General features: G+C 47.7%; 1 protein-coding gene across 4 annotated transcripts in view; it reads left to right on the top strand.

The window, feature by feature from the left end:
- Positions 1-26,505, top strand: part of LOC115087528 (retinol dehydrogenase 7-like) — a 79,860-nt gene that overhangs the window by 25,730 nt on the left and 27,625 nt on the right. For all 4 annotated transcript variants that reach the window (XM_029594863.1, XM_029594862.1, XM_029594860.1 and 1 more), the window contains exons 2-3: positions 12,517-12,620; positions 21,090-21,428. In XM_029594863.1, coding sequence (XP_029450723.1) covers positions 21,116-21,428 — 313 coding nt within the window. In that variant the 5' untranslated portion in view covers positions 12,517-12,620; positions 21,090-21,115. The remainder of the gene's footprint in view (positions 1-12,516; positions 12,621-21,089; positions 21,429-26,505) is intronic.

Here is a 26,505-nt window from a genome sequence, read left to right as displayed (position 1 = left end):
GAATCTGAACCGATTCTGGTTCCAATTCACATGTCTAGAAAGCAGGATTCCATCTGGAGCTGTGCTATTTTGGGTTAGTGGCTCAGACTGCAAGGGCTTAATTTTTTCTTTTTATAAGCCCAGGGAATAATATGGATCACTTCTGGTCCCCCCCTCCCCTGGAGTCAATAGGCGGAGGCGGAGCACAGCCTGGGAACTATAAAAGCAGCAAACTGTGCAGCCTGCAGTCAATGAGAGGGCTGCAGAAAAGTGGAGGTAAGCTACAGGCACAGGAAGGAAGGGGATAAGCCAGGAGGAAATGCCTGTACAGTGTTGGGGAGACTTCTGTGTGAGGTGACTGAACTGAGCTCTGAAAGAAGCAGCTGGCTGTGGAACCAGTGAGTCTCCTAGAGAATGGTATTGGGAAAGGGAGGAGGCTGCTGCAGAATGGGGAAGGGCTGGCAGCAAGCAAGAACTTTACAGCATGATGCAGCAGTGCTGGACTGGGGGCGCTCACTGGGGTAGATTTTCAAAGGGTTACGCGCGTAACCCCTGAAAACCTACCCCTGCGCGCGCAAGCCCCGGGTCGTGCGTATGTCACGGGGCTTTAAAAAATGGGCAGTCTGGGGGCGGGGCCGGGGGCGGGCCATTGGTCCTGGGGTGGTCCCGAGTCCTCCAGCATAGCGGCCGTGCCGGAGGTTCGCGCGCCGGCAGCTGGCCGGCGTGTGCAAGTTATGCCTGCCAGAGGCAGGCGTAACTCGGCGAAACAAGGTAGGGGGGGATTTAAGTAGGGCTGGGGGTGTGTTAGATAGGGGAAGGGAGGGAAAGGTGGGGGGAGCTAAAAAAAAGTTCCCTCCCTTGGAGGGAACGGGGAAAGCCATCGCGACTCCCCTTGGGCTCGGAGCGTGCAAGGTGCACAAGTGTGCACCCCCTTGTGCGCGCTGACCCTGGATTTTATAACATGTGCGTGGCAGCGCGCGCATGTTATAAAATCAGGTGTACAGTTGTGCGCGCTGGGTAGCACGCACAAATGTACCCCGCGCGTGTAACATTTAAAATCTGGCCCACTGTGTGAACACATAAACAGCAGTAGAACAGTAGCATGTCAGAGAACGAGAGTATATGTGTCAGAGAAAGTGAGTGAGAGACACACACCCATACACACTTTGTCTATGAGAGTGTTTATGTGGGTATCTTTCTCTCTGACACACACACACACTCTCTCAGTGAGTGGGTATGTCTATGTGTATGAGAAAGAGTATGTGTTGTTGTGGGTGTTAGTGTGTATGTGCCAATAAAGTTTCTGCAATCTAAAAATCTGTGACTGCGCGTGTATGTGTCTGACACTGGCTGGCAGTGTCATTACTTGTAACGGGTTCAAGAACCAGATCGGGAATCCAGGATATATCTCTGTAAGAAATATAAGCAGATATGTAGGGGGCCCAACCAATTTGCATGGATGGAACAGGGGCTGCTCTGCTCACCCCTGGTCTAGAATGTGCTCAACTTCTTAGTTGTTTTGGAAAGACCAAGTTTATGTTGGAGATATTTTGGCTCAATTCTGCCAGATTCCAGGGTTGACTTGGCATGCTTTTGGGAGCTGTTGACACAAGTGCTGCAGGGAAAGTACTTGAGGGCATCAGATACTAGAGATGTGAATCGTGTCCTCGATCGTCTTAACGATCGATTTCGGCTGGGAGGAGGAGGGAATCGTATTGTTGCCGTTTGGGTGTGTAAACTATCGTGAAAAATCGTTAAAATCGTGAGCCGGCACACTAAACCCCCCTAAAACCCACCCGACCCTTTAAATTAAATCCCCCACCCTCCCGAACCCCCCCCCAAATGCTTTAAATTACCTGGGGATCCGGCGGTGGTCCAGAACGGCGGCGGTCCGGAACGGTCCCCTCAATAGAATCGTGTTGTCTTCAGCCGGCGCCATTTTTCAAAATGGCCGCCGCAAAATGGCGGCGGCCATAGACAAAAAGGATTCGACGGAGGAGGTCGTTCCGGACACCCGCTGGACTTTTGGCAAGTCTTGTGGGGGTCAGGAGGCCCCCCCAAGCTGGCCAAAAGTTTCCTGGGAGTCCAGCGGGGTTCCGAGAGCGATTTCTTGCCGCGAATCATTTCCGTACGGAAAATGGCGCCGGCAGGAGATCGACTGCAGGAGGTCGTTCAGCGGGGGTTCCGGACCGCCGCTGAACGACCTCCTGCACTCGATCTCCTGCCGGCGCCATTTTCCGTACGAAAACGATTCGCGGCAAGAAATCGCTCCCGGAACCCCGCTGGACTCCCAGGAAACTTTTGGCCAGCTTGGGGGGGCCTCCTGACCCCCACAAGACTTGCCAAAAGTCCAGCGGGGGTCCGGAACGACCTCCTCCGTCGAATCGTTTTTGTCTATGGCCGCCGCCATTGTGCGGCGGCCATTTTGAAAAATGGCGCCGGCTGAAGACAACACGATTCTATTGAGGGGGCCGTTCCGGACCGCCGCCGTTCTGGACCACCGCCGGATCCCCAGGTAATTTAAAGCATGGGGGGGGTTCGGGAGGGTGGGGGATTTAATTTAAAGGGTCGGGGGTGGGTTTTAGGGGGTTTTAGTGTGCCGGTTTTCCTGCCCTCCCCCTTCCCCCGATTTACGATTTTTTAACGATAAATCGGGGGAATTGGTATTGTATCGTGGCCCTAACGATTTTTTGACGATTTAAAATATATCGGACGATATTTTAAATCGTCAAAAAACGATTCACATCCCTATCAGATACCCCATGGGCCAGTTTTGAAAAAATCTCCCAGGCCAATATTTTCCTGCAATCTGCCCCAGGGGCTGAAACAATTAGTTGAGATACAAGGAAATAAGCCATCTCCCTCCTCTGCTAAGATACTCTCTGTGCAAAGTTTAGATTACTTAACTCAGTCTCTTAGGAGGGTGATCCAGCCATGTGCTCCTGGGCCTGGATATCTCTGGAAAGGAAGTCTTGCAGTCTCTCAGCCCCTGGTTCCTCTGTCCCTTGTTGGGATTTTACATGTAGCTTGGTTATGAAGCAAGAATAGCTGCCTGTCTCTCTAATTCCTCAGAGTGCAGACTTCTGTCCCTCCCTTTTGATAATTAGCTCTTTAGGAGAAGAACTGATTGCAGAGCTGAAAGATGCATTCCTGTCTTCCTGGCTTCAACTCCTGGCCATCCCTGCCCCGCACACACAGACAAAGCCAGCCAAATTGCACCTTTACTACCTTAAATGGTCTCCCAGCATTCCTTGTCTTCCTCCTCTGCTGGCTATGTAGTGTTATTCTCTGGGCTGTTAACACTGGGCTGTTAACACTGTGAGTGCTGGATGCTGGTTCTTGCAGAACATTTGTCATTCTCAGGAGAGCACATGGGTTTTTGACAGATATTTATATTCTTTCACTTTGGCTGCGGCAACTTGCAGTCTCTGCAAGGTTGAAAATGACTTTTTGAAGGTCCAAAACACATCACTCAGATCCAGACGCAACTTGGTCCACATTGTAAGCGGTCAACAAACCTACCCGGGCTAGAGGCACGGCAGCGTGGTTAAGAAAATTTAAAGTAAAGGCGGTTAACCACAAACAAAAGATAAGTGCCCTGCCATTTCTCTAATTATCGGGATTGTTGTTAAAACAGATTTGGAATGGTGTGAAATTACTAGAGATGTGAATTGGAACCGGAATCGGTTCGGTTCCGGTTCCGATTCAAATCGTGCATTTTTTTTCGTCCGGCCCGATTGTTTTTTTTTTTTATCGGCTGCACCCGATCCGATAAATAAAAAACCCACCCCAACCCTTTAAAACCGCTCCTTTAGCCTCCACCACCCTCCCGACCTCCCCAAAACATTTTAAAATTACCTGGTGGTCCAGTGGATGTCCCGGGAGCGTTCTCTCGCGCTCGGGCTGTCGGCCGATAAACAAAAAACCCACCCCGATCCTTTAAAACCGTTCCCTTAGCCTCCACCACCCTTCCGACCCCCCCAAAAACATTTTAAAATTACCTGGTGGTCCAGTGGGCCCCAGGAGCGATCTCCCGCTCTCGGGTCGTTGGTGTTATGACTGTCCAAATCCAGAAGTGGATCCTTAGGCCGACCGACTCGGAGAAACGGCCGGGAGGCAGAATCACACTGGGCGGATGGGCTTCACCTGGAATCCTGCGACCCCTCCAGAGGAGCTGTGGGAGCCCGGATCACCAGGACTTAGGAGTCTTCACCCTGGAAGCCCGAGGTCCCCCCAGGAGGAGCCCGTAGGGACCCGGGCCGCTGGGACTTAGGCAAAAAAAAACAAGAACCCAGTCAGGAATACGAACCGGAGTCAGGACAGGAGGCAAGCAGCTGAAGATGGAGTCACGGACCGGAGTGGGAACAGATAGCAATCAGACAGATGAAGAATCAAAATGACTAGCAGGAACTCAAGACCCAGATATCAGGCAGTAATCAGAACCAAGCAGGCAGGCAGGCAGAAATCTGATGACAGACAGCAAAGGTCAGAAACCAGACGACAAACGGCAACAAGCTATTCAGTCAAAGATTCTGGTTGCAAGGCAACGTACAGTTCCTGGAACTTGTTTTAAAACTCCTACCAGCCTCTGATGTCATCAGGGGGCGTGTCCTTCCTACCAGCCTCTGATGTCATCAGGGGGCGTGTCCTTGCATCGATCCTGCCGGCTAAAACAACGTTGATTCTTGCGGGTTTGAGAGGCCCGGGACCCGAGGGACTGCTGCGCTTTAGGAGCAGGTAAAAGCCCGGTCACTGAGGCAGTGACCGGGATCGCAACAGTACCCCCCCTTTTACGCCCCCTCCGTAGAGGACCGGGTTTTCCAGGATTATCCAGATGGTATTGGACTAGCAGAGACTTGTCTAGGATATTCCGTGCCGGTTCCCAGGAGTCTTCTTCAGGACCACAACCCTCCCAGGCTAGTAAGTATTCCCATCGGCGATTACTGAAGCGCACATCCTTTATCTCTTGTACTTGATAAATAGGTTCTTCAGATGATGTGGCTGAAATTGCATCTTGAGTAAGTCGATGAAAACGAGAGTACATTACAGGTTTCAAGAGAGATACGTGAAACACATTATGGATGCGTAGGGTTGAAGGTAGACGAAGCCTGTAAGAAACCAGTCCTATCCGTTCGACCACAGGAAACGGACCACAAAACCTGGGAGCCAACTTGCGAGAACGACCTGGGAAGTGAAGGTTCTTGGTGCTTAACCATACCTTGGATCCCGGCAACAATACAGGAGCTGGGCGACGATGACGATTTGTGGTTTTCTGTGCTCTCTGAGCGGTGAAAGAAAGTCGTTTTTGTAGTACTTCCCATAGTTGATGTAACCGCATAGCCACGGTCTGAGCCGCAGGAGACTGAATCTCTACAGGAACTGGAACTGGAGGTCTGAGATGACGTCCAAAGACAGATTGGAACGGAGACTGTCCTGTAATCGAATGTGTGTGATTATTGTAAGCGAATTCGGCCCAAGGCAACAGAGAAACCCAGTTATCTTTTCGCTCAGAAATGAAACTACGAAGAAATGTCTTGAGAGAGCGATTCATCCGTTCAGTCTGTCCATTGCTCTGTGGGTGGAATGCAGTGGATAAATTCAATTGTACTCCAAATTTCTTACAGAGAGCGCGCCAGTAGCGAGCTGTAAATTGTGGACCACGATCAGAGACAATACTCTGCGGGAGACCATGAGCCCGAAAAATATGCTGAATGAAGAGCCCCGCCATCTCAGGAGCCGAAGGAAGCTTGGGCAGAGGAACCAAATGGACCATTTTCGAGAACCGGTCCACGGTGACCCAAATTACCGTGTTACCTTCAGACGGGGGTAAATCCACCACGAAATCCGTGGCTATGTGAGTCCAAGGTTCGGTGGGTATCGGCAAAGGACATAGCAATCCCCAGGGACGTCCAGGATGAGGCTTCTGTCTGGCACAAGTTGGACATGCATCAACGTATTCCTGTACATCTCGCCGTACTCGTGGCCACCAGTAATACCGGTTCAATAGAATTAAAGTTCTTTCCCGACCGGCGTGACCTCCCGTGAGGGAATCATGGGCCCACTCTAACACCTTCCTGCGGTCACGCCGGGACACCACCACTCGACCTTGCGGGGAAACAGTAGTGCTGGCGAGTAGAATCCGAGCTGGATCGATGATGCACTGAGGAGGATCATCTTTTTCCTCGAAAATGGAGTTCCGGGATAAGGCATCAGCCCAAACATTCCTTGAGGCAGGCCGATATTTCAGAACAAAATCAAACCGACTAAAGAAAAGTGACCATTGAGCCTGCCTGGGATTAAGGCGTTGAGCATGTGACAGAAACTCGAGATTCTTATGATCAGTAAAAACAGTGACCTGATGTTGGGCCCCCTCCAACCATTGTCGCCACTCCTCGAAAGCCAACTTGATGGCTAATAGTTCCTTATCGCCTATACCGTAGTTGCTTTCGGCAGGCGTGAATTTTTTAGAAAAATAGGAGCACGGTAGCAATTTTCTGGAACTAGAATACTGAGACAATACCGCTCCCACAGCCACACTTGAAGCGTCGACTTCCACTACAAACGGTCGCAGTGGATCCGGATGACGTAAGCAGGTTTCCAACAGAAACGCCTTCTTTAAGTTTTGGAATGCTTCACATGCTTCAGAATTCCAATGTCGAGTATCTGCCCCTTTTTTAGTTAGAGCAGTCAGTGGTGCTACTAAGCGCGAATATCCAGGAATGAAATGTCTGTAAAAATTTGCAAACCCTAGGAAGCGTTGTAACGCCTTTAGCCCCAAAGGTTGTGGCCACTTCTGGATAGCGGACACCTTTTCGGGATCCATGTTGAACCCCGTAGCAGAAATAACATATCCCAAGAAAGGCACAGAGTCCTGTTCAAATAAACACTTTTCTAGTTTCGCATAAAGATGATGATCCCGGAGGATCTGGAGTACTTGTCGTACCTGGCGTCGATGAGACTCTAAGTCCTGTGAAAATATTAGAACATCGTCAAGATATACAATGACACAAGAGTACAATAATTCTCTGAGTATCTCATTCATGAGATGTTGGAAAACGGCTGGAGCGTTGCATAAGCCAAATGGCATGACTAGGTACTCATAATGCCCATCCCGGGTATTAAATGCGGTCTTCCATTCATCTTCAGGACGGATACGGACCAAGTTGTAAGCGCCCCTTAAGTCCAGTTTAGTGAATACTCGTGCCTCTTGGAGTTTGTCTAATAGTTCTGGGATTAAGGGCAATGGGTATCGATTCTTCTTTGTAATGGTATTCAAACCCCTGTAATCAATGCATGGCCTCAGGGATCCATCTTTTTTAGACACAAAAAAGAATCCTGCCCCCGCAGGAGACTTAGACTGACGTATGAACCCTTTGGCAAGGTTCTCCTTGATATACTCCGACATAGCTCTAGTTTCTGGTAGAGAGAGCGGATACACTCTACCCCGTGGAGGAGTTGTCCCAGGAAGCAAGTCTATGGCACAGTCAAAAGGACGATGTTGAGGTAGAATCTCCGCCTTTTCTTTGGAAAAAACGTCAGCAAAGTCTGCGTAGGGTGCTGGAAGTAAAACCCCAACGTGAGCCAAGGGAATAGGAGGAATCACAGTGGTAGTAATGCATGACTGAAAACAGTGAGAACTCCACTGGGTAATTTGAAGATCTTCCCAGCTAATCACCGGTGAATGTAGTCGCAACCAAGGCAAGCCAAGGACTACCGGGTACACTGACCTCTCCAAGACCAGGAACGAGATTGTTTCCTGATGTAACAGCCCGGTTTGAAGTATAAGCGGCGTGGTGGAAACAGAAATACTCCCAGGCAAGAGAGTACCTTGGATGGAAGTAACCCGTAGTGGTGGCTCACGGGGTCGCGTGGCTAATTGAAATTGTTGAACAAGTGTCTGAGTGATGAAGTTCCCTCCGGCTCCGGAGTCAATAAGAGCCCGTGTTTTGAAGGAACCCCCGGGAAACTTTAAAGTTATAGGAACTGTCAATTGAGGAGTTGCATTTAGACAATCCAGGAGACACTCCTCCAAATCCCCTAGGCGTGAGCGTTTCCCGCCCGTTCCTTACATTGTGACAGGAAGTGACCCTTCCCACCACAATACAAGCAGAGTCCCAGAGACCGGCGACGTCGTTTCTCCTCTTCTGACAAAGCGGTTCTTCCTATCTGCATAGGCTCCTCGGAGGAAGATTCAGCAGACGTCCCCGGAGATCGAGAACTCGGCATAAGCGGTCTCGAAAAGGCAGGCGCCAGAGGGTTCAAGCGTCGTGGAGGACGTACCTCCTTGGCCCTCTGTTGCAGACGTTGATCAATGCGTCCGGCGAGTTCAATGAGAGCGTTAAGTTCCTCGGGAATATCTCTGGCAGCTAGGACGTCCTTGATCCGACCCGCCAGACCTTCTAGGAAAATTCCCCGGAGGGCATCATCCCGCCAACCCACTTCCAGAGCCAGCGTGCGGAATTCCAAAGCATATTCGGCCAAGGTACGCGCTCCTTGCCTGAGTTGCAGTAACTCTGAAGTTGCCGAAGTCTGACGAGCTGGTTCATCAAAGACTGCTCTGAAGTTCGTCACAAACAGATCCAAGTTAGCAAGGGTATCATCATTTTTCTCCCACATTGGTGACGCCCAGTTCAGAGCCTTACCATCCAGTAAGGAGAAAATGTAAGCTACTTTGACAGAGTCATTAGGAAATTGATTCGGGAGTAAGGCAAACCGCACAAAACATTGGTTTAGAAAACCACGACACGCCTTAGAATCCCCTGCATATCGAGAAGGAGCAGGAAGCTGGGTAGTCGTCTGAAGAGTGACGACCTGTGCGGTCACAGGAACGGGAGCCAAAGCTGGGGGCTCGGCATCCATGCGTGTTGCCATGCGTTCTACAGTAGCGACCAAAGAGTCCAGTACCTGCTGCTGTTGCACCAGTCGTTGGGCAAGCCCCGGAATGGCCTGGAGACCAGCGAGATCTGCCGGATCCATGGCCTTGCAAAACTGTTATGACTGTCCAAATCCAGAAGTGGATCCTTAGGCCGACCGACTCGGAGAAACGGCCGGGAGGCAGAATCACACTGGGCGGATGGGCTTCACCTGGAATCCTGCGACCCCTCCAGAGGAGCTGTGGGAGCCCGGATCGCCAGGACTTAGGAGTCTTCACCCTGGAAGCCCGAGGTCCCCCCCAGGAGGAGCCCGTAGGGACCCGGGCCGCTGGGACTTAGGCAAAAAAAAACAAGAACCCAGTCAGGAATACGAACCGGAGTCAGGACAGGAGGCAAGCAGGCTGAAGATGGAGTCACGGACCGGAGTGGGAACAGATAGCAATCAGACAGATGAAGAATCAAAATGACTAGCAGGAACTCAAGACCCAGATATCAGGCAGTAATCAGAACCAAGCAGGTAGGCAGGCAGAAATCTGATGACAGACAGCAAAGGTCAGAAACCAGACGACAAACGGCAACAAGCTATTCAGTCAAAGATTCTGGTTGCAAGGCAACGTACAGTTCCTGGAACTTGTTTTAAAACTCCTACCAGCCTCTGATGTCATCAGGGGGCGTGTCCTTCCTACCAGCCTCTGATGTCATCAGGGGGCGTGTCCTTGCATCGATCCTGCCGGCTAAAACGTTGATTCTTGCGGGTTTGAGAGGCCCGGGACCCGAGGGACTGCTGCGCTTTAGGAGCAGGTAAAAGCCCAGTCACTGAGGCAGTGACCGGGATCGCAACAGTTGGCTGCCATTAATAAAAATGGCGCCGATGGCCCTTTGCCCTTACCATGTGACAGGGTAACCGTGCCATTGGCCGGCCCCTGTCACATGGTAGGAGCACTGGACAGCCGGCGCCATCTCCAAACATGGCCCCTCTTGCCAATACTGAGGTCTTCTCTCTAGCACAAAAAATTCTTGTTGTTAGAAATACATAAAAGTTTAAAGATTAATAAAGACAATTTATTTTAACAGCAAAATTCTTTTACAATTTACAATAATTTTTGGCAGCATACACCACACTACATAACTAGTTATTGTTTGTAATTGGTATGAGAAGTTTACTATATTGTTGTTATTCAGTTTACTCAAGTATGTCCAAGGGCAAAACCCATACCTAACATGCATTACAATAGGTCTAATACCATATGTGTTCCAGGTGTCTTTTTTTGCAAAGTTTTTTGGTTGGCATCACAGCAGTGCATGTTTTTCTGAATAATAAAATGGTACCAGCTACAGTGCTCAGCTGGTGCCCTTTTTACATGCCGGTAGATAGGACAAAGGCACCTGGGGATCACTCCTGCACAATTTAGGAATTTTTGACTTGCAGATGTGGTAAGAAATGTTAAGGGGCTGGGTCAGTTTTGAATGTTTGGATCGTTGGATGGAGCAGGACTAGTTTAGACAGGGAAAGGGGGTCTGGGACAGAGCATGAAAACGATAGTTTCTATTAAGTGTGTTGTTTATTTGTAAAACAAAAATTCTGTGATAAAAAAAACACAACTAGGGGTGGGGGGGAAGGGGGCAGCTCACTGACTGTATGCATAGGACAGCAAAAATGTTAGCACTGGCCCTGAGGCCGAGATAAGGGGACTGTTTGCAGAGAGCAGCAGGGGGTTTTGAGGCAGCAGCAGGAGGTCTGCTGTTTGCCTCCTGCCAGGAGAGGCAGGGCAGGTGTGAGCAGAGGTGGCAGGAGTTTTTCCTGCTGCTGCAGTGATGTTGATGGTGGGGTTTTGAGGGGAGTAGGCCCAGGGAGCCCCTGCCACAGTGAAAATAAGCAGGCAAGAGTGAGCAGAGAGCTTCAGGTGAGGCTCCTGCTGTAGAATAAGAGCTGCTGTGGTGTCCGGTGTTGGTCGCAGAGGCTCCTCAGGCCTGGGGCCACTGTGTCTAGCACCAACCATGAGACTGGCCTGTCCGGCTCACTGGGAAATGCCCAAAGGCCGGATAGAGCAATCATCCTCTGCTTGGCCCCTGCTGAAACAAAAACAGAAGTCATTTAGGGCAGGGGATTTAGTGAATCCAGCCTGGCAGGGGATGCACAGAAAGAAATATTCTCCCTAAAAAAAACCCTAAATGATCTGGAAAGAAATACGACGAGTGAGGTAATCAAATTTGCAGATGATACAAAATTGTTCAGAGTAGTTAAATCAGAAGCAGATTGTGATAAATTGCAGGAAGACCTTGTGAGACTGGAAAATTGGGCATCAAAATGGCAGATGAAATTTAATATGGATAAGTGCGAGGTGATGCATATAGGGAAAACTAACCCATGCTATAGTTACACAATGTTAGGTTCTATATTAGGTGCTACAACCCAAGAAAGAGATCTAGGCATCATAGTGGATAACACATTGAAATCGTCAGTTCAGTGTGCTGCGACAGTCAAAAAAGCAAACAGAATGTTGGGAATTATTAGAAAGGGAATGGTGAATAAAACGGAAAATGTCATAATGCCTCTGTATCGCTCCATGGTGAGACCACACCTTGAATACTGTGTACAATTCTGGTCGCCGCATCTCAAAAAAGATATAATTGCGATGGAGAAGGTACAGAGAAGGGCTACCAAATGATAAGGGGAATGGAACAGCTCCCCTATGAGGAAAGACTAAAGAGGTTAGGACTTTTCAGCTTGGAGAAGAGACGACTGAGGGGAGATATGATAGAGGTGTTTAAAATCATGAGAGGTCTAGAATGGGTAGATGTGAATCGGGTTATTTACTTTTTTGGATAATAGAAAGACTAGGGAACACTCCATGAAGTTAGCATGGGGCACATTTAAAACTAATTGGAGAAAGTTCTTTTTTACTCAACGCACAATTAAACTCTGGAATTTGTTGCCAGAGGATGTGATTAGTGCAGTTTAGTATAGGTGTGTTTAAAAAAGGATTGGATAAGTTCTTGGAGGAGAAGTCCATTACCTGCTATTAATTAAGTTGACTTAGAAAATAGCCACTGCTATTACTAGCAATGGTAACATGGAATAGACTTAGTTTTTGGGTACTTACCAGGTTCTTATGGCCTGGATTGGCCACTGTTGGAAACAGGATGCTGGGCTTGATGGACCCTTGGTCTGACCCAGTATTGCATATTCTTATGTTCTTATGTTCTTAAGGTACTAAGTGAGGGAGTAGGCCCTACTATAAAGAAACTCCAGAGCTCCTCTCTCTACAAAAATCCAACTCGAATGCCGCACTTCCTCTTATCTCAATCTCTACTTATAAGAAGTTCCACCCTCTCAGGTAGCCTCTGGAGGAGGAGCTAAAGTGTGGGATCCCTTCTAGCTGACTGATGGGATGCTAGGGACATCTAGTGGCTAACCCATAGGGGGCTGCAAGTGCTAGACAGATTATAATACCTATACAATAATAAAACAAACAGCAGACAATTAACAGCCAATTTAAAAATATCCTGCACTTTCAAACGTTGTCATCTCCTGCAAGACAAGATGATAAAAATTAACCATCTGAAAAGTCCTCAGAACAAAAAAGTGTTTTCAAGTTCTTATGAAACTGTGCATAATCTGTTGTCAGCTGAAGTTCATTGTGCAATGCATTCCACATTACAGGTCCTACTGCAGCTTGATTAGGAGTCTTCTGTAAATGAGCCTGCTTAACTGAAGGAACAGAACAACTACCTTGCAAAAGCGCAATCCACAAGAGGAAACATAAGGTAAAATCAAGTTTGAGAAATAATATGGAGAGTCCCCACTAATAACTTTAAAAGCAAGGCACAATATCGCAAATGTTATCTGTTGAGAAACTGATAACGATTGTGGAAAATGGTGTCGACCAACCCAAAGCTAGGGGGAGCTCTGGGCCACCACTAGACTACCAAGGAGTCTTTTTTAGGTAACGGGGAGGTCCGGGGTGGGGGTAGTGAGAAGGGGCCATTAGACTAACATGGAATGTTTTTTTGTGTGTTTGTGGGGTCTGGGGGCAGAGGCTGATACTGACAGCGTGCCATCAGGTATGTGTGTGGCAGGGCACTTTCACCCAGGGTGCCATTTGCCCAGGGCTGGCAGAAGCACTAGGTGAGCTGGGCCTAGGTTGCCGAACATTCGGGGGCACGAGTGGTGGCAGGAAAGAGGCATGGGGAATTGAATCTTCACTCCTCTTTGCCTCCGCTGCTGCTTGTGAGGCATGTGGGGCAGAAGGTGCCGAGGGCACCTAATCCCCTTACACTGGTCCTGCATTTGCCCTAGATCTTTAAAGCTTCTTCACTGGTCTTCAGCATGCCAAGAAACCTGCCTTAAAGGAACTACTCCCGCTGACAGTTAAATCTGTACTACTCTTATTGAGGGTTTGCCGTCGCAGTATGGTCAGTTTGCTGATGTTTTCTCCAAAACAGCCGCTGATATCTTGCCGCCACATTGGGAGTTTGATTGTGCCATTAATCTGGTTCCGGGAGCGACTCCACCTCGGGGTAGAGTCTACCCATTATCCGCCTCAGAGACCCATGCCATGACCAAATACATTCAAGAGAATCTACAGAAGGGGTTCATTCGATGATCTACGTCTCCAGCCGGAGCCGGTTTCTTCTTCGTGGGGAAAAAAGATGGGACTCTGTGTCCTTGTATCGATTTCCATGGACTCAATGCCATCACCATAAAAGACCGCTACCCATTACCTCTAATTGCTGAACTCTTTGATCATTTTCAAGGAGCCCGGGTATTTTCCAAATTAGATCTCCGAGGAGCATATAACCTGATCAGGATTCGTGAAGGTGATGAATGGAAAACGGCTTTTAATACTAGAGATTGCCATTATGAATATCTAGTTATGCCATTCGGATTGACCAATGCTCCTGCAGTATTTCAACACCTCGTTAATGAAATATTTCGAGATCTACTTTATGTCTGTGTAGTGGTCTATTTAGATGACATTCTAATGTTTTCTCCCAATCTATAGTCACACCGGCAACATGTCGTTCAGGTTTTGCAATGCCTAAGAGAAAACCGGCTGTATGCTAAGATTGAAAAATGCATTTTTGAATGAGAATCACTACCCTTCCTCGGGTATATTATCTCTAAACAGGGTTTTCAGATGGACCCCTCCAAGTTGAAATGCATCCAATAATGGCTGCAGCCTAATGGATTACGTGCACTTCAACACTTTCTTGGATTTGCGAACTACTATCGTAGTTTTATTCAGAACTTTTCTAAACTAGCTGCACATCTCACTGCTCTGACTCGTAAGGAGGCAAACATCAAGGCTTGGCCCATAGAGGCTGAAGAAGCCTTCCAGGCACTCAAGAACTTCTTCCTGCAACAACCATGTCTTCGACATCCTGATCCCAGACTTCCATTTATTGTAGAAGTGGATGCATCAGCAGAGGAAGTTGGAGCCGTCTTAAGTCAGACTAACACATTGGGAACATCTTATCCTTGCTCATATTTCTCCAAGAAATTTTCTCCAGCAGAATGCAATTACTCCATCGGGGATAAGGAGCTTCTCGCCATTAAACTGGCATTTGAGGAGTGGTGGCAGTGGTTGGAGGGTGCACACCGCATAACAGTCTTCACGGATCATAAAAACTTGATATATCTTCAGCAAGCTCAACATTTGAACCCCCGTCAGGCTTGCTGGGCCCTCTTTTTCACACGTTTTAATTTTGAACTACGCTACCGACCAGCCGATAAGAACATTAAGGCTGACACCTTATCCTGATTCTTCTCTACCGACGATATTGAAGATCCCGTATAACATATTATTGACCCGGCTCGCATTATTCTCTCTGCAACATTCACGGTTCCACCGGATAAAACAGTGGTGCCTAAAAGACTCCGTAATAAAGTATTGGCTTGGGGTCATGATTCCCAGTTAGCCGGACATCCCAGACGAGTTCGAACTCAAACACTCCTCCAACAATACTATTGGTGGCCTGAGATGCGTAAGGATATATGAGCTTATGTAGAATCATGCCCAACTTCCGCTTAACATAAAATTCCTACAGGAAAAACTTGGGGCCTTTTACAACCGTTGCCAGTTCCCACGAAACCATGGACACATATCTCCACAGACTTCATTGTGGAACTTCCACCATCTGAAGGCAACACTGTGATATGGGTAGTGGTAGATCGGTTTTCTAAAATAGCCCACTTTATCCCGCTGCCCTCCCTCCTGTCTGCTCCTTGGCTGGCTCAATTATTCATGCTTCACATTTTCCGTCTTCACGGACTGCCTCAGCACATCACCTCAGACTGTGGTCCTCAGTTCACGGCTCGATACTGGCTCAACCTCTGCAAGAAGTTTCGTATTTCTCTGGACTTTACCACAGCATTCCATCCTCAGGCTAATGGTCAGGCAGAACATACGAATCGAACGTTAAAACAATTTCTATGGCTCTATGTCAACTCTCGACAAGATGATTGGGCATCACTCCTTTCCTGGGCTGAATTCTCCCACAATTCGCCTGCCAGCACCTTGACGGGGGCATCCCCTTTTCAGATTATCTTTGGTCGTCAGCCCAGGCCACCCTTGCCTGTACCGCTGCCTGTTCCTTTGCCTCCGGCTCAGCTAACTGCTGCACAGCTGAAACAGCTTTGGGTTCATACTCAACAGATATTACGTAACGCAGCTCACTCCGCAAAGAGATTTGCCGACCAACATCGATGACGAGCTCCTCAGTTTCGTCCAGGGGAAAAGTTGTGGCTCAGCACCCGGCACATCCATTTGAGAGTTCCTTCTATGCGATTGGGCCCTCGCTATATTGGACCCTTTCCGGTGCTGCAACAATTAGGTCCTGTAACCTACCAACTTCGACTGCCCACCACGTTGAGAATCCACAACTCCTTCCATGTGTCCCTTCTGAAGCCGTTGGTCCTCACTTGGCCTACCCAGAAAACTCCCGAAATGGTGCAACATAGAGCAGTAGATGAAACCATATATCAAGTACGTGACATTCTGGATGTCCGGAGACGGGGCAACACCTGGGAATACCTCCTAGCGTGGGAAGGATTCGGATCTGAGGAGAATTCCTGGAAGCCTGCTAAGAATATACTGGACAAGTCTCTTCTCAAGGACTTTCACTCCAAACACCCTGGTAAACCCAAGACTTCCAGGGGGAGACCTAAAGGAGGGGGTACTGTTAGCACCGCCGGCCGCGGCAGCCCGTGACCGGGGCCGGGTGTCATGGCCGCCAACCGTGGTGGGCAGCAACCAGGGCTGGGCGGGTGGTCACAGCGAAAGTAACATACCCCAGGTGTCGTCGTCGAGGGCTCCTGCAGTTGCAGGCAGCCCTCGTTGCTTTTCTCCTGCGGCCAGTGCCGCGGCCAGACTCGGCCACATGGTTCCTCGGCCGGGCCGGCTCCTCCCCCTCTGCTTCTACTAGAGCCACACGTGCGGCTGATGTGAATTCTTAAAGGAGCCATGACAGGAAATAGTCATGGCTCATCCTGAGACTCCTCCCCTGATATCCTGTACTTAAGGCAAGGTCTGATCCTCAGACCTTGCCTTGGTATCAAGGTTCCTGGCTGGGTGTAGTCCTGAGCTTCTTGTTCCTGGTTCTTCATCCCGCTCTGCTTCCCTGCTCTGTTGGATTGACTCTTGGCTTCTGACCCCTGGATTAGCGTTCGTGCTTCCATGGCTTGATCCTGGTATGGCTTGCAACTCTTCTCCTCCTTTCTCCTGGACTGGCTTTGGACCCTTCTCCTGATTTGATCCTGGACTGGCTTACGATCTTTCTTGTGTGCCGGCTCTGGATTACTCTGTGATTCCTTCTTCAAGACTTCCACGACCTGCTGGAGGCACCAGCCGTCTGGAACCCACGACCCACAGGAGGCACCTGCATCCAGACCTTTCTTCAGTCTTCAGGGGAGTCTCCTAAGTTCCAGCAGCCGGGTCCCTACGGGTTCCTCCTGGGGGGATCACGAGCTTCCAGGGTGAAGTCTTTGTTCAACAGCTACAGCATTCGGCCTCGCCCTTCGACAGTAGAGACCTAAGGGGATTGTTTCTTTTAGGTAGTGCTGACTCTACCTCGGAACAGGGGTCCACCTTCTGATTCATAACAAGAAGAAGTAGGGGGCATTCCATGAAGTTAGCAAGTAGCAAATTTAAGACTAATTGGAGAAAATTATTTTTCACTCAACGCACAATAAAGCTCTGGAATTTGTTGCCAGAGGATGTGGTTAATGCAGTTAGTGTACCTGGGTTCAAAAAAGGTTTGGATAAGTTCTTGGAGGACAAGTCCATTAGCTGCTATTAATCAAGTTTACTTAGGGAATAGCCACTGCTATTAATTGCATCAGTCTCCAACATTCACCAATTCAAGGGAATCCTTGTTCTGTGGTATTTCTTTTGTACGGTGGCTCTGTTCAGGGATAACCAATTTGTGGCTATCCTTTTCATTCGCCCCGGGTATTACTCTTTATTGTCTGTACTCTCATATTTGAATTTTTATTTTTTATATATTTTTTGTGCTTCATAAAATCCCACCTCCCTGTTCGCTAATCCGACCCGCTTGTGTGTTCTTATAGTTAAATACTTATCAAGGCTGCCGCCTCTATCTCTTCTCACGGGGTCGGATCCGCCTGCCCGACATTGGCCATGTTTCGGCACAAGGTGCCTGCTTCAGGGGCTACGGGAGAGAAGTCTACTGTGTCCAGGCTGGGTTCACAGTATCGATATATCTTCAACTGTATAAAGTCAAAAATAGTTTATTCCAACCTAATTTCAATTTAAACTTACTATCTATTATTTACCACCCTCAAGTCAATAACACTTACTTTTGCTGTTCTGTGTCTGCGCGTGGGCAACGCCTTGCCTCCATGTCTGGGGCGTTTATGTCTATTCTACCCGTTTTTGTACTCACCGCGGGTTCACACCCCCTTTTTTTTCCAACCAAGGCTGTCTCCGGTGCACTTAATTAGTATAATTATCACACTTTCCCGTCGTGCTGTTTTAATGTGTGTATGTGTACAATCATGTCCGTGGGGCACTTATTTTTTGTTATTATTATTACTATGTTCATCTACCGCGTCAATATTAACACTGCCTTTAATCTTTAAACTGAGTTCCTTTAAACTCTGTGATAGGGTCTGGGCGTGACTTATTAATTAATGGCTGCTTTTCTATTCTCTTGTAATGTGGACCTGATGGGAGACTGAACACTCCCACGTCCGCTCACAGCCTTTAGATTAGTGTGTCAATCTCCGGTGTCTGCGGACCTGACAGAGACCTGTGTATCCGTGCACCTTTTAATGTTCTGTTTCAGTGTGGACCTAAATGGGACCCTTATCTCTGCTCTTCTGTTATTATTGAAGTTTAATAGAATTCTAAATGCCCACGTTGTACTAGCCATATATCTTTTTTTATGTTTTATTCTCAGTCTGCTAGGACATGCCACTCACGATTGTAATTGCCGATTCTACTCATTTGATATTGAATTTTGCTGATGCGCGGTTCCTCACTCTGGTACTTCACCCTCCTCCAATTTACCTCAAGATTATCCTTTGCACTTACGTCCTCCTCGTGTGTGGTGCCTAACTGCATTACTCTGCCCTTGTGTCTATGGTATGCTGGTAGTATGCAGGTCTTCTCGTTATTGTGCATTGCTCATCTACTATTTTTTCTTTAGCGGTGTGGATTTAGCACTCGCATCTCTTCCTATTCTGTGTGTCTCATTTCTGATTCACAAATTTACTTATTGCTTATTGATATACAGGTGACTAAAGACTACTCTACCTAAAGTATGTTGCTATAAAAATCTTTTCTTAATAGCATTATCTGTTTCTACATTCCCACCATTCCCCTTCACTTCCCCTCACTCCATGGGTCATTTTCCTTGTCCAGACACCAAAATTTATAGAAACACTGTCCAATCAATATCTCGATTTAACCCATTCGGGGCTATAGTGTTCCAAGTGTAGATGAATCTCTGTTCCATTTGTGTCAGCTTCAAATTCAAATCCCCTCCTCGCGGGTGTTCTTGTAACTGGAAGATGACCACCGCTTTAAAGTCTTCCGGTGAGTGGCCCATTTCTCGCCAGTGGTCAGTCAAAGGTGCCCCTTCTACTTGATGTCTCAAGCGACACACATGTTCCTGAATTCTGTTTTTAAACTTCCTCATGGTCTTGCCTATGTATAATTTATAGCAGGGACACCATAATGCATATACTACCTTGGTTGAATCACATGTGTATTCTTCCTTGAAATAGAACACCCTTCTTCCTAGGATGTTCAATACTGTGCCTTCATAGAGATAGTGGCATGCACTGCACTTCCCACACTTTTTTTGGTTTCCTTGTGGACTATTCAGTCTTTCTTTAGGGGGTAGCAAATTAGAATGGACCACTAGATCCTTCAAATTTTTAGCCTTTGTTAAAGCAAACATTGGTTTCTCTCGAAAACCGGGGTGGATCTGTAGAATCGACCAATGTTTTAAAATGCTCTTTTTCAGCATCTGTGTTTGCGGGGTGTACGGGAGAACACAGACCATCCTCTCATTTTTTTGACCGGTTTTAGGTTTTAAGAGTAGATCTCTATTGGCCCATCTTGCCCTTTTGTATGCTTTTCTCACTACAGGGGCTGGGTATCCTCTCTGTAGGAACCTGTTGGTCATGTCCTCTGACTGGATCTTAAATTCTGCCGTGGATGAACATAATCTTCTCAATCGCAGGAATTGACCCACTGGTAAATTATCTCTTAGATGATTAGGATGGAACGAGGAATAATGCAATAATGTGTTATGGTCTGTGGGTTTGCGAAAAATCGTGAAATGAAATCCCTCGTGCGTTAATGAGATCTGAATGTCCAAGAATTCAATGCTATGAGGATCATGTTGACTAGTAAACCGCAAATGTGGGTTACATCCGTTCAACCATCGGATGAATTCATTAAGTTCTTCTTCTCCACCCCGCCAAATGAAAAATATATCGTCGATGAACCTCTTCCACACCTCGATGTGGGTGTAATATGGACTTTGATATACCCAGTTCTCTTCGAATGCTGACATGTATAAATTTGCCAGATCGGGGGCCATGGTGGCCCCCATTGCTGTCCCCTTAATTTGTTTATAGTAGTTCCCTAGGAACATGAAATAATTTTCTTGCAGGGCTATGCTAGCCAGTTCTTTAATGAAGGCATTCGGAATCCTTTGATGTGTCTGTGCCGTTGTTAAAATGTTCGTGATGACCTCTATGGCTTCATTTTGTGGAATTGAGGTGTACAATGCTGTGACATCAATAGTAACCAGAAATGTTGAGTCTGGGTTTGGATGGTGTTCTTGTAGAATTGTCATAAGGTGTGCTGAGTCGCGTATGAAGGATGCTATTTGTGGTATGAATTTACGCAGTGAGCGATCCACAAACTGTGATAAAGGTTCTAGGAGTGATCCTTTTGAAGACACGATGGGTCGTCCGGGTGGCTGCTGTAGTGATTTGTGGATCTTTGGTACTGTATAAAAGACTGGACAGATTGGATGTTTCACTGAACAGAGCCACCGTACAAAAGAAATACCACAGAACAAGGATTCCCTTGAATTGGTGAATGTTGGAGAATTATTATTGGAAGGGAAGAGGTTGGTTGTTGCATAATTAATTGCATCAGTAGCATGGGATCTTCTTAATGTTTGGGTATTTGCCAGGTTCTTGTGGCCTGGTTTGGCCTCTGTTGGAAACAGGATGCTGGGTTTGATGGACCTTTGGTCTGACCCAGCATGGCAATTTCTTATGTTCTTAAAAAGTTACAAAGTCTCTCTTGATCTTACCAAATCATCCATCTGATTCAGAAAATAGCAGGGATTTTGATCCCAAAGGATTCTAAACATTTTTTCTCTGTATTCAAGTACCTAACATGCCCATCACCCACCAAATCTTAATTAAACAAACTATCATTTCAGCTAGGATGTCAGTGGCTGCTCTCTGGAAACAGGGTAGACCTCCTTCTATTACATTAGTTTGTCAGTGTTTATTGCTGGGGCCATAAATAGATTCACCCTGGCCTAAAGCTGCACCAGGGTTCTTATCTTCACCTGAATATACAGGGAGACATGTGGCCAGTATGCATTTTCCTTTTAACTTACTTCATTAATAGTAGTCACCTGGCTGAGTCCAGATGTTATGCAGGGGGATCACCATGTGAAAGTACTCAGCAAGACCTGGTGAGAGAAATTTACTCCATCCATTTATTCTCTGCCCCTTAGATCCCGGCAGTGAGAAGAACGTTCCAATGTGGCTCTGGCTGCTGACCCTCCTGGGGCTCTACTTTCTGTACCGCTGGTACCGGGACAGACAGATACTCCTGAATCTCCCAGATAAATATGTGCTCATCACTGGCTGTGACTCAGGCTTTGGAAACCTGCTGGCCAAACAGCTGGACCGGAAGGGCATGCGGGTGCTGGCGGCTTGTCTGACACAGCGAGGGGCGGAGCAACTGAAGGAAGCCACCTCCCAGAGACTGCAAACGCTAATCCTGGATGTTACTGACAGCCAAAGTGTCGCTGCTGCTGCCGATTGGGTGAAAGAGCAAGTGGGAGACAGAGGTACTGTCTTCACTAAATCTATATTTTTAGTTTATTATGCTCAGTAAAGATCAAAGTTTGTGATAGCTGTGGTGAGGATGACAAATATAACATCAATTGTAGTAGACCACTCAGTCCTTCTACAAAATCCTTATTATTTCAAAGTAAGATCACTCACTCCTACACAGTCACTCCAGTGCTATATTTTAACTACACATTCCTTCTTTAATAAAATTTTAAATAAAAAGCTGAATACTCCAAATAAAACACTTGAGACAGAATAAGAAGGAAATAAATGTATCAAATACAAAGTATAAACCTCTAATAGGTAGAGGTGTGAATCGTGTGATCGATCGTCTTAATGATCGATTTTGGCTGGGGGGGAGGGAAATCGGATCGTCGTGTTTTGTTTTGCTTTGAAATCGTTAAAAATTGTAAATCGGGGGAGGGAGGGAAAACCGGCACACCAAAAAAACCCTAAAACCCACCCCGAACCTTTAAAACAAACCCCCACCCTACCGAACCACCCCAAAATGTTTTAAATGACCTGGGGTCCAGTGGGAGGGTCCCGGAGCGATCCCGGCGCGATGTCCCGCTCTCTGCCCACGGCTGCTGTGAAGAGAAATGGCGCCGGTGGCCCTTTGCCCTTATCATGTGACAGGGCAACGGTAGCGCCGGCGCCATTTTGATTCCTAGCTCCCGACGTCATGCGTCCAGGAGATCCCTCCCGGACCCCCGCTGGACCCCCAGGGACTTTTGGCCAGCTTGGGGGGGCCTCCTGACCCCCACAAGACTTGCCAAAAGTCCAGCGGGGGTCCGGGAGCGACCTCCTGCACACGGGCCATATTGCCAATCTTCAAAATGGCGCCGGCGCTACCTTTGCCCTCACTATGTCATATGGGTGTCGTGAGGGCAAAGGTAGCGCCGGCGCCATTTTGAAGATTGGCAATACGGCCCGCGTGCAGGAGGTCGATCCCGGACCCCCGCTGGACTTTTGGCAAGTCTTGTGGGGGTCGTGAGGGCAAAGGTAGCGCCGGCGCCATTTTGAAGATTGGCAATACGGCCCGCGTGCAGGAGGTCGATCCCGGACCCCCGCTGGACTTTTGGCAAGTCTTGTGGGGGTCAGGAGGCCCCCCAAGCTGGCCAAAAGTCCCTGGGGGTCCAGCGGGGGTCCGGGAGCGATCAAATGCCCCTGACGATAAATCGTGGGCATTCGTATTGTATCGTGCACTCTAACGATTTTGGACGATTTTAAAATTATCTAACGATAATTTTAATTGTTCAAAACCGATTCACATCCCTACTAATAGGTACTGTAGTGACCCATCATACTAGGCACTACCTGCATGACTTCCTTCCTTCCGAGCCTTATGAATAATCATCTGTCACTTGCTTTTCCACTGTCTGTTTTTCTCTTAATTTTTATAATGCACATAAAACAACTTATCTGCGCTAATAAAGACTTCTTGGGTGACATTATTGAGAATTTATAAGCGCAGATAAGTAGAGTTTTATGTGCATTATAAAAATGTAAAATGGTTTTCTTTAAATGCATTGATACCTTTGCAGAAAGTCATAAAGTTGGTGCATGTGCAGTTTGAATCTTCAGTCTGCTTTCTGCTTGGCAGAAATGTAAAAGCATTGCTCGAGAATTATTAACTACCTTATCTCTTGCTGAGTTAATAGAGCCAGTACATGTCCTCTGGGCAGCTTTCATCTCTGAACAAATCCGGTGACAGATTCTGGTCGACACCACCTAAGGTACTGTCCATGCCATTGCTATCACCACCTCCACTGCCCTCCCACCCTGGGACCTCCACTCCAGCAGGTGATTCCCAGAATGCAGTGAGCACTGCACTCATAGGCTCCACCCCCTCTATATTCTGTATATTGAGATGTAAGTACAAAATGTGCACTGAACTTACAGTGCATTTTCTTTACTCACAACTTAAAGAAAAAAGATGTAATATCTGATACAAAAAGCTAATGTCATGAAGTGTGAGCCCTTGGCTGTGGTGTAGTTGTTACAACCTGGAAGGCGAACCTGCTAGGCCCAAGCAGACAGTAGGTGGACACATTCAAACTGGGAAGAGGTCTGGACTTCACCTATACCAGCCCTTTCCCTGCAAGTTGATGTCTTGGGTTCTGGGGCAGGCAGGACTTAGGCCAAAGTCCCAAAGAGAACAAATTGAAGCCAAGGAGAAGGCCTGCCGTCAAGGCAGGTGGCAAACAGCAGTGTGGATCCGGGCAAGTGGTAGACAGGCACGGTCAAGGTCCAGGCTAGGTTCAAAGAATGAGAGTTCAGTCCAAGGACAGTCAAGAGTCAAAGCAAGGAGAAGAGGCAGGCAAGATCAAGGCAAGAGTAGAAGCAGGAGATACAGAAAAAAGCAGGAACACAGGAGGCACACACACGATCAGAAACAATGGTGTAACAACACACATTGCAGAGCAGGAGGACCTGTTACTGAGGCACTGGCTAGTTGCAAGGAACTTCCTTATATTCTCATGCAGGATGTGATGTCATCAGCCAGCACTACAGGAAGTCCCAGCTGGAGGACCTATAAGGAAAGTCCAGGGCTACAAGAAATCAGCCATGTTCTTTGGATGCAGCGTGATGCCAAAGGCATTTCAGATGCGAGTTGAGGGGTGTTAGCTAATAGTATGCTAATGTAATCTGCACCATCCTAACGTCCTTAGAGCTTGCAGTATCTGTGAGGGGGAACCTGAAAGTTCTCTCAGTAGCTTCATTGCACCCCATGCTCTTATGCGTTTCAGTTGAAACTTAGCACACTCAAGCCAAGTCCAACCATTTTTCTTATCACACATAACACAACACACAATACTCACCAGCAAGAAGGAGTTGTTAAAAAAACAACCCAGTTCTGAACTGGAACCTCACCGTGAAGTGGTAAAATGAATTCTGATGCACTTCACTACCCAACTCATATTCCCTGCTTTCAATAACTGAGTTCAGCTTCGCAGGTCTAATGTAAAACCATGGGACTCGCTGCAGAAATGGCTTAATGTAGATTCCCACTTAAGGAGAGTTGCAGCTGAATTTGTTGACATAATGTCCCTGGAGCTTACAGATGCTTTACAACAGCAATTCTCAACCAGTGTGTCGTGACATACCAGTGTGTCCCCAATCACCGGCTGATATGTTGTGCATTCCTGCTGGCCCGCTTGCTCTTCTCTCACTCTCATTTCACCCCATAGAGAGAGGCAGACATCCTTCTATTGCTGCCGTTGCCATCTGGGCTGTCAGCAAGCTCAGGCCCGGATGGGAACGGCACCAGTGTCAGTAGCAGCTGGCAACTGCATCATGGCCTTTTCTTTTTCCTGCCTCCGTGGCCCAGAAGAGAAAGTGATGTGTAGTGTGGGCTTGGGAAGAAGAAAGGACCATGCTGCATTCAAAAGTAGCGGCAGCATCAGCCAGAGGAGCAGCGCAGGCCCGGAGAAAAACAGAACATCAGCTGATGATCTGCAATGGGAGAGAGCAGCTTTAGTCCCCACAGCTGATGGGATTCTTTTTTGGACCAGGGGGGCTGGAGTAGGAGGCTGCTGCAGATCCCATTTGTACTCTGGGAGTGGGGGTGGGGTGGGGTGAAGTGAAATTTACAGCAAGTCAGCATGTGTGTAAGTGAGAAATTGAGAGAATGTGTGTGACAAAGAGCTTGCGTGTGAGAGATCATGTGTGTGTGACAGAGATAGAGCATGGGGTGATTGAGAGTGCGAGAGAGAGAGCATGTGTGTGACTGAGAGCATGTGTGTAAGTGAGGAAGAGAACACATGTATGTGACTGAGAAAGACTGGTCAGGGAGGTGACTGGTGTGCATGTGAGAGAGAGAGACTGGTCAGGGAGGAGACTGATATGTGAGAGAGACTGGTCAGGGAGGAGAGTGATATGTGAGAGACAGAGAGACTGGTCAGGGAGGTGACTGTGGGTGAGAGAGACTGGTCAGGGAGGAGACTGATATGTGAGAGACAGAGAGACTGGTCAGGGAGGTGACTGTGTGTGAGAGTATGAGAAACTGGTCAGGGAGATGAACTAATATGTGAGAGTGAGAGACTGGCCAGGGAGGAGACTGGTGTGTGTGTGTGTGTGTGTGTGCAGGAGTGAGAGACTGGTTAGGGAGATGACTGATATATGAGAGACAGAAACTGGTGTGTGTGTGTGTGTGTGTGTGTGTATGTGTGTATGTAAGAGATAGAGAAACTGGTCATGGGCCCTAAGGAAGAGGACCATGAGAACAGAGCTTCAGCAGCCACTACTGCTTCTGATGTGTGTTACTGGCCTGCAAATATTGGAGAGAAGTAAACTATTGAGGTATATTATTTAGTGAGTTTGTCTGTTTGTGCTTTTCATAGTCAGTAAGGCATCCAATAAGCAGAAGCTAATGTGTTTGTATTTCCAAATCCTCCCACCCCTCACCCACACACCCTTAGCTCATCTTTTAATTTTTAGGCAGGTGCCACTTTCACACACCCAAAAAATAAATCAGTCTTTTAACTTCACTTCACGAATTCCCCACACCTTATCAAGAGTTTGATCATTCCCTTGTAGGTCACTCCCAGATATATTATGAATACACTAATACATTTAAATGACCCTAATTGTATGCAATCCTACACCCATAGCAACCTAAAACCTGACTAGGAACTGAAGAAATTTATGATGAAGGCAGCAGTCCAACAGCAAGATGGGGGCTTCCCAGTCTTCCATCGAGTGTCACATGTATGATTTTTTTTACCCACCAGGGAGAAATTGCATGAGTGCGTGCGTTGCAAAGAGCTCCTGTCTCTCAGAGAACCAGAGAACGAGTCTGATCTGTGGAGCCTAGAATGGCAGACCTGGAGGAGCTGAGGCAGACAGAGAGGTAAATTGATGAGACCTTCAGGGACATAGTAGCCAAGTCCCAATTCCAGTTTGGCATCCCTGGTGCTACCTTGGAGGAGGAAGGTCTCATGATTGGAAAGCACCAACCTGGTGCAGCAGGAAATGATCCTGTAGCACGGACTTGTCCTTTCACACCAGGGATATCTCCCCAAGGCCTACTGCCCAGGAGGGTAGGATTAGGTCGGCTGTCAAAACTGATGA

Source organism: Rhinatrema bivittatum, chromosome 3, assembly GCF_901001135.1.
Source record: "Rhinatrema bivittatum chromosome 3, aRhiBiv1.1, whole genome shotgun sequence".
NCBI classification, from domain to species: domain Eukaryota; kingdom Metazoa; phylum Chordata; class Amphibia; order Gymnophiona; family Rhinatrematidae; genus Rhinatrema; species Rhinatrema bivittatum.
This window is presented reverse-complemented; position numbering and strand designations above follow the sequence as displayed.